The following is an 8,342-nucleotide window of genomic DNA, read 5'->3' as shown; positions in this document are numbered from 1 at the left end:
AGGTCCGATTAAATCATCGTCTGACATGATTACCGATTATTAATAAGCTATTTTTTTACAACAATAAACACCTCGACGAGAACGAAAAAAAAACGACACCGAAACCCGAAAAATCTAATCTGACCTCTACCCCCGGAAGTAAACAATATCGACAACCAATCAACAAGCGGAATTCATAGGTCACATGATCCTTTTCGGCACAAGGAGGAAACCGAGTTGGTCGCGTCGCAGTTGCTTGTTGTTGTTTCTCACTTGTCGTTGAACATGGTTTGACGAAGCAAGTTGTTTTCGGGAACAAGCTGCTAATATCATGGGGAAGAAAGACAGGGGAGATCGGGGTGAGTATCTACATGTTCCCGGAAATGGAATGTTACTCCAGCTCATGTTGCGGTTCAGTCGGTGTTGTGATGGCAATTATAGCATGATGCTGAAGCATTGGAGACAGACATGCATGCTGTGTAACAGTACCGAACCATTGTACCTAGCTAATACCTATAGTAGCTAGCAAGTACCTATAGCATAGTATAGTAGCTAGCAAGTACCTATAGCATAGCAGTATAGTAGCTAGCAAATACCTATAGCATAGCAGTAGTATGGTAGTAGTATAGTAGCTAGCAAGTACCTAAAGCATAGCATAGTAGTAAGCAAGTACCTATAGTATAGTATAGTAGCTAGCAAGTACCTATAGTATAGTATAGTAGCTAGCAAGTACCTATATCATAGTATAGTAGCTAGCAAGTACCTATAGCATAGCATAGTAGCTAGCAAGTACCTATAGCATAGTATAGTAGCTAGCAAGTACCTATAGCATAGCATAGTAGCTAGCAAGTACCTATAGCATAGTATAGTAGCTAGCAAGTACCTATAGCATAGCATAGTAGCTAGCAAGTACCTATAGCATAGTATAGTAGCTAGCAAGTACCTATAGCATAGCATAGTAGCTAGCAAGTACCTATAGCATAGTATAGTAGCTAGCAAGTACCTATAGCATAGCATAGTAGCTAGCAAGTACCTATAGCATAGCATAGTAGCTAGCAAGTACCTATAGTATAGTAGCTAGCAAGTACCTATAGTATAGTAGCTAGCAAGTACCTATAGTATAGTATAGTAGCTAGCAAGTACCTATAGCATAGTATAGTAGCTAGCAAGTACCTATAGTATAGTATAGTAGCTAGCAAGTACCTATAGCATAGTATAGCAGTAGTATAGTAGCTAGCAAGTACCTATAGCATAGTATAGTCAAATCAAATTTTATTTGTCACATACACATGGTTAGCAGATGTTAATGCGAGTGTAGCGAAATGCTTGTGCTTCTAGTTCCGACAATGCAGTAATAACCAACTAGTAATCTAACCTAACAATTCCAAAACTACTGTCTTATACACAGTGTAAGGGGATAAAGAATATGTACATAAAGATATATGAATGAGTGATGGTACAGAGGAGCATAGGCAAGATACAGTAGATGGTATCGAGTACAGTATATACATATGAGATGAGTATGTAAACAAAGTGGCATAGTTAAAGTGGCTAGTGATACATGTATTACATAAGGATGCAGTCGATGATATAGAGTACAGTATATACGTATGCATATGAGATGAATAATGTAGGGTAAGTAACATTATATAAGGTAGCATTGTTTATGGCTATATTTTTACATCATTTCCCATCAATTCCCATTATTAAAGTGGCTGGAGTTGTGTCAGTGTCAGTGTGTTGGCAGCAGCCACTCAATGTTAGTGGTGGCTGTTTAACAGTCTGATGGCCTTGAGATAGAAGCTGTTTTTCAGTCTCTCGGTCCCAGCTTTGATGCACCTGTACTGACCTCGCCTTCTGGATGATAGCGGGGTGAACAGGCAGTGGCTCGGGTGGTTGATGTCCTTGATGATCTTTATGGCCTTCCTGTAACATCGGGTGGTGTAGGTGTCCTGGAGGGCAGGTAGTTTGCCCCCGGTGATGCGTTGTGCAGACCTCACTACCCTCTGGAGAGCCTTACGGTTGAGGGCGGAGCAGTTGCCGTACCAGGCGGTGATACAGCCCGCCAGGATGCTCTCGATTGTGCATCTGTAGAAGTTTGTGAGTGCTTTTGGTGACAAGCCAAATTTCTTCAGCCTCCTGAGGTTGAAGAGGCGCTGCTGCGCCTTCTTCACGATGCTGTCTGTGTGAGTGGACCAATTCAGTTTGTCTGTGATGTGTATGCCGAGGAACTTAAAACTTGCTACCCTCTCCACTACTGTTCCATCGATGTGGATAGGGGGGTGTTCCGTCTGCTGTTTCCTGAAGTCCACAATCATCTCCTTAGTTTTGTTGACGTTGAGTGTGAGGTTATTTTCCTGACACCACACTCCGAGGGCCCTCACCTCCTCCCTGTAGGCCGTCTCGTCGTTGTTGGTAATCAAGCCTACCACTGTTGTGTCGTCCGCAAACTTGATGATTGAGTTGGAGGCGTGCGTGGCCACGCAGTCGTGGGTGAACAGGGAGTACAGGAGAGGGCTCAGAACGCACCCTTGTGGGGCCCCAGTGTTGAGGATCAGCGGGGAGGAGATGTTGTTGCCTACCCTCACCACCTGGGGGCGGCCCGTCAGGAAGTCCAGTACCCAGTTGCACAGGGCGGGGTCGAGACCCAGGGTCTCGAGCTTGATGACGAGCTTGGAGGGTACTATGGTGTTCGTAGCTAGCAAGTACCTACAGCATAGTATAGCAGCAGTATAGTAGCTAGCAGGTACCTATAGCAGCAGTATAGTAGCTAGCAAGTACCTATAGTATAGCAGTATAGTAGCTAGCAAGTACCTATAGCATAGTATAGCAGTAAGCAAGTACCTATAGTATAGCAGTATTGTAGCTAGCAAGTACCTGTAGCATAGTATAGCAGTAGTATAGTAGTTAGCAAGTACCTATAGCATAGCAGTAGTATAGTAGCTAGCAAGTACCTATAGTATAGCAGTAGTATAGTAGCTAGCAAGTACATATAGCAGTAGTATAGTAGCTAGCTAATACCTGTAGTAGTGGTAGTATAGTAGCAGGCTAGTACCTATAGTATAGCAGTAGTATAGTAGCTAGCTAATACCTGTAGTAGTAGTAGTAGTAGTAGTAGTATAGTAGCAGGCTAGTACCTATAGTATAGTAGTAGTATAGTAGCTAGCAAGTACCTGTAGTAAAGTAGTAGGAGTAGTATAGTAGCTAGCAAGTACCTGTAGTAGTAGTAGTAGTTGTATAGTAGCTAGCAAGTACCTGTACTATAGTAGTAGTAGTAGTAGTATAGTAGCTAGCAAGTACCTGTAGTATAGTAGCTAGGAAAACAAACTAACTTCAAGATGCTGCAGACTACCTTAGTCTGGAGACCCGATTTAGGGCAGACATGAGCGTTTGGATCAGGGACGTTCCCACTAACGACCTCTACATGGCCAGAATGTTGAATAAAATGACATCTGAATCTACTTTGCCGTTTGTCTGTGTTTTGTTTGTTTTACAGGCAGGAATGTGAGACAATATATCCACAGGAAAGTAGATTGAAATCATCTTTTCAAAGTGCTGGTAGAACATTCAGATGTCTGTCACCTGAAACATGAGGAACGTCCTCCTCAGCCTGAAGTGTCCCTGCCAGCGTAGTGTCAAACGTCCTCCTCAGCCTGAAGTGTCCCTGCCAGCGTAGTGTCAAACGTCCTCCTCAGCCTGAAGTGTCCCTGCCAGCGTAGTGTCCAACGTCCTCCTCAGCCTGAAGTGTCCCTGCCAGCGTAGTGTCCAACGTCCTCCTCAGCCTGAAGTGTCCCTGCCAGCGTAGTGTCAAACGTCCTCCTCAGCCTGAAGTGTCCCTGCCAGCGTAGTGTGAAACGTCCTCCTCAGCCTGAAGTGTCCCTGCCAGCGTAGTGTCAAACGTCCTCCTCAGCCTGAAGTGTCCCTGCCAGCGTAGTGTCCAACGTCCTCCTCAGCCTGAAGTGTCCCTGCCAGCGTAGTGTCCAACGTCCTCCTCAGCCTGAAGTGTCCCTGCCAGCGTAGTGTCCAACGTCCTCCTCAGCCTGAAGTGCCCCTGCCAGCGTAGTGTCCAACGTCCTCCTCAGCCTGAAGTGTCCCTGCCAGCGTAGTGTCCAACGTCCTCCTCAGCCTGAAGTGTCCCTGCCAGCGTAGTGTCCAACGTCCTCCTCAGCCTGAAGTGTCCCTGCCAGCGTAGTGTCAAACGTCCTCCTCAGCCTGAAGTGTCCCTGCCAGCGTAGTGTCAAACGTCCTCCTCAGCCTGAAGTGTCCCTGCCAGCGTAGTGTCAAACGTCCTCCTCAGCCTGAAGTGTCCCTGCCAGCGTAGTGTCAAACGTCCTCCTCAGCCTGAAGTGTCCCTGCCAGCGTAGTGTCCAACGTCCTCCTCAGCCTGAAGTGTCCCTGCCAGCGTAGTGTCAAACGTCCTCCTCAGCCTGAAGTGTCCCTGCCAGCGTAGTGTCCAACGTCCTCCTCAGCCTGAAGTGTCCCTGCCAGCGTAGTGTCCCTGCCAGCGTAGTGTCAAACGTCCTCCTCAGCCTGAAGTGTCCCTGCCAGCGTAGTGTCCCTGCCAGCGTAGTGTCAAACGTCCTCCTCAGCCTGAAGTGTCCCTGCCAGCGTAGTGTCCAACGTCCTCCTCAGCCTGAAGTGTCCCTGCCAGCGTAGTGTCAAACGTCCTCCTCAGCCTGAAGTGTCCCTGCCAGCGTAGTGTCAAACGTCCTCCTCAGCCTGAAGTGTCCCTGCCAGCGTAGTGTCAAACGTCCTCCTCAGCCTGAAGTGTCCCTGCCAGCGTAGTGTCCCTGCCAGCGTAGTGTCCAACGTCCTCCTCAGCCTGAAGTGTCCCTGCCAGCGTAGTGTCAAACGTCCTCCTCAGCCTGAAGTGTCCCTGCCAGCGTAGTGTCCCTGCCAGCGTAGTGTCCAACGTCCTCCTCAGCCTGAAGTGTCCCTGCCAGCGTAGTGTCAAACGTCCTCCTCAGCCTGAAGTGTCCCTGCCAGCGTAGTGTCCCTGCCAGCGTAGTGTCAAACGTCCTCCTCAGCCTGAAGTGTCCCTGCCAGCGTAGTGTGAAACGTCCTCCTCAGCCTGAAGTGTCCCTGCCAGCGTAGTGTCAAACGTCCTCCTCAGCCTGAAGTGTCCCTGCCAGCGTAGTGTCAAACGTCCTCCTCAGCCTGAAGTGTCCCTGCCAGCGTAGTGTCAAACGTCCTCCTCAGCCTGAAGTGTCCCTGCCAGCGTAGTGTCCAACGTCCTCCTCAGCCTGAAGTGTCCCTGCCAGCGTAGTGTCCCTGCCAGCGTAGTGTCAAACGTCCTCCTCAGCCTGAAGTGTCCCTGCCAGCGTAGTGTCAAACGTCCTCCTCAGCCTGAAGTGTCCCTGCCAGCGTAGTGTCAAACGTCCTCCTCAGCCTGAAGTGTCCCTGCCAGCGTAGTGTCAAACGTCCTCCTCAGCCTGAAGTGTCCCTGCCAGCGTAGTGTCAAACGTCCTCCTCAGCCTGAAGTGTCCCTGCCAGCGTAGTGTCCAACGTCCTCCTCAGCCTGAAGTGTCCCTGCCAGCGTAGTGTCAAACGTCCTCCTCAGCCTGAAGTGTCCCTGCCAGCGTAGTGTCCAACGTCCTCCTCAGCCTGAAGTGTCCCTGCCAGCGTAGTGTCCAACGTCCTCCTCAGCCTGAAGTGTCCCTGCCAGCGTAGTGTCCAACGTCCTCCTCAGCCTGAAGTGTCCCTGCCAGCGTAGTGTCAAACGTCCTCCTCAGCCTGAAGTGTCCCTGCCAGCGTAGTGTCAAACGTCCTCCTCAGCCTGAAGTGTCCCTGCCAGCGTAGTGTCCCTGCCAGCGTAGTGTCCAACGTCCTCCTCAGCCTGAAGTGTCCCTGCCAGCGTAGTGTCAAACGTCCTCCTCAGCCTGAAGTGTCCCTGCCAGCGTAGTGTCCAACGTCCTCCTCAGCCTGAAGTGTCCCTGCCAGCGTGTGTCCCTGCCAGCGTAGTGTCCAACGTCCTCCTCAGCCTGAAGTGTCCCTGCCAGCGTAGTGTCCCTGCCAGCGTAGTGTCCAACGTCCTCCTCAGCCTGAAGTGTCCCTGCCAGCGTAGTGTCAAACATCCTCCTCAGCCTGAAGTGTCCCTGCCAGCGTAGTGTCCCTGCCAGCGTAGTGTCAAACGTCCTCCTCAGCCTGAAGTGTCCCTGCCAGCGTAGTGTCCCTGCCAGCGTAGTGTCCAACGTCCTCCTCAGCCTGAAGTGTCCCTGCCAGCGTAGTGTCCCTGCCAGCGTAGTGTCAAACGTCCTCCTCAGCCTGAAGTGTCCCTGCCAGCGTAGTGTCCCTGCCAGCGTAGTGTCCAACGTCCTCCTCAGCCTGAAGTGTTTTTCATGGCTCCAACTGGTATGATGCTTCAGGAGGCTGGTCAGGTGTTGCTAGTTACCAAAGCAGATGCGGTCCTAAATTCGCCCAATCAGGAGGAAGTGGTAGTTGCTAAGCAAAGCAGCGTGACGTCCTTGACACAGAACCATGTAAGCACTGTCATTGTAAATGATAACAATGTGTTCTTAACTGACTTGTCTGGTTACATAAAGGTCACATAAAGGTTAAATTATAAATCATGTCATCACGAGCTCGGCATGTGTGCATCTATTGTCGTCTCGTGTCTTCAGGTTGATAGAAACCAGGACTTTGAAATTGTTGTTGTGATTCTACTTTCCTGTCGTTGTGTTGTCTCACGTTACGAACACCAAAAGGTCCGACAGCGCAGACAACTGGAATATTAAAATATCATTTCATTCAACATCCTGACTTAGATAGGTTGGGAGAGGCAAACTTTCCTGATCCAAATACTAATTTCTGCCTGAGTTAGAATTCAATGAAATTCACCGTCTCGTCAACAGGCTGTCAGCTGCCTGTGTCTGACAAACGCACTTTCTGAGAGTAGAAATCACTGTGATTTTAAACGTATTTTTAATGGTAGGGACCCTACAGTGAGAGCTGATTTCAGAACAATGTCATCTTCTATCAACGGTCTTTCTCTTTGGTGATGGATATGTCTCACTGAGTTTCCCAGTTGTAAGACTCACGGCTCAGCCAATTCCTGCTTAATGACACCCTCTGTCTCTCTTCCTCTGTCTCTGTCTCTCTCTCTTCCTCCCTCTCTGTCTCTGTCTCTCTTCCTCTGTCTCTGTCTCTCTCTCTTCCTCCCTCTCTGTCTCTGTCTCTCTTCCTCCCTCCTGTCTCTGTCTCTCTTCCTCCTTCCTGTCTCTGTCTCTCTTCCTCCCTTCCTGTCTCTGTCTCTCTTCCTCCCTTCCTGTCTCTGTCTCTCTTCCTCCCTTCCTGTCTCTGTCTCTCTTCCTCCCTTCCTGTCTCTGTCTCTCTTCCTCCTTCCTGTCTCTGTCTCTCTTCCTCCCTCCTGTCTCTGTCTCTCTTCCTCCTTCCTGTCTCTCTCTCTTCCTCCTTCCTGTCTCTGTCTCTCTTCCTCCTTCCTGTCTCTGTCTCTCTTCCTCCCTTCCTGTCTCTGTCTCTCTTCCTCCTTCCTGTCTCTGTCTCTCTTCCTCCTTCCTGTCTCTGTCTCTCTTCCTCCCTTCCTGTCTCTGTCTCTCTTCCTCCCTTCCTGTCTCTGTCTCTCTTCCTCCCTCCCTGTCTCTGTCTCTCTTCCTCCCTCCCTGTCTCTGTCTCTCTTCCTCCCTCCCTGTCTCTGTCTCTCTTCCTCCCTTCCTGTCTCTCTCTCTCTTCCTCCTTCCTGTCTGTCTCTCTTCCTCCCTCCTGTCTCTGTCTCTCTTCCTCCCTCCTGTCTCTGTCTCTCTTCCTCCCTCCTGTCTCTCTCTCTCTCCTCCCTCCTGTCTCTCTCTCTCTTCCTCCCTCCTGTCTCTCTCTCTCTTCCTCCCTCCTGTCTCTCTCTCTCTTCCTCCTTCCTGTCTCTGTCTCTCTTCCTCCTTCCTGTCTCTGTCTCTCTTCCTCCCTCCCTGTCTCTGTCTCTCTTCCTCCCTCCCTGTCTCTGTCTCTCTTCCTCCCTCCCTGTCTCTGTCTCTCTTCCTCCCTCCCTGTCTCTGTCTCTCTTCCTCCCTCCCTGTCTCTGTCTCTCTTCCTCCCTCCCGGTCTCTGTCTGTCCTCCTCCAGAGAGGAAGTCTTCTAAGAAGCGTGTGTATGACGAAGAGGAGGATGAGGAGGAAGCGATGGGCAGTGAGTCCCAGGAGGCCATCCCTGCAGCGGCCGGTAAAACGGTGGATGAGTCAGCCATCAAGCTGGACGAGTACGGGGCTAAAGACTACCGGCTGCAGATGTTGCTGAAGAACGACCACGGATCACGACCTCTCTGGGTGGTGAGATTGACAGATTACGTTACCAAGTTAACTCACATCTGGTGCTGTTTGAGACTGACAGATTACGTTACCAAGTTAACTCACATC

The 8,342-nt window shown here is 50.0% G+C and overlaps 1 protein-coding gene across 1 annotated transcript in view; it reads left to right on the top strand.

The window, feature by feature from the left end:
* Positions 1-181: 181 nt before the first annotated feature.
* Positions 182-8,342, top strand: part of LOC121842412 (general transcription and DNA repair factor IIH helicase subunit XPB-like) — a 19,317-nt gene continuing 11,156 nt past the window's right edge. The window contains exons 1-2 of the mRNA XM_042312407.1: positions 182-338; positions 8,053-8,255. Coding sequence (XP_042168341.1) covers positions 311-338; positions 8,053-8,255 — 231 coding nt within the window. The 5' untranslated portion in view covers positions 182-310. The remainder of the gene's footprint in view (positions 339-8,052; positions 8,256-8,342) is intronic.

Source organism: Oncorhynchus tshawytscha, unplaced genomic scaffold (assembly GCF_018296145.1).
Source record: "Oncorhynchus tshawytscha isolate Ot180627B unplaced genomic scaffold, Otsh_v2.0 Un_contig_3209_pilon_pilon, whole genome shotgun sequence".
Taxonomy (NCBI): domain Eukaryota; kingdom Metazoa; phylum Chordata; class Actinopteri; order Salmoniformes; family Salmonidae; genus Oncorhynchus; species Oncorhynchus tshawytscha.
This window is presented reverse-complemented; position numbering and strand designations above follow the sequence as displayed.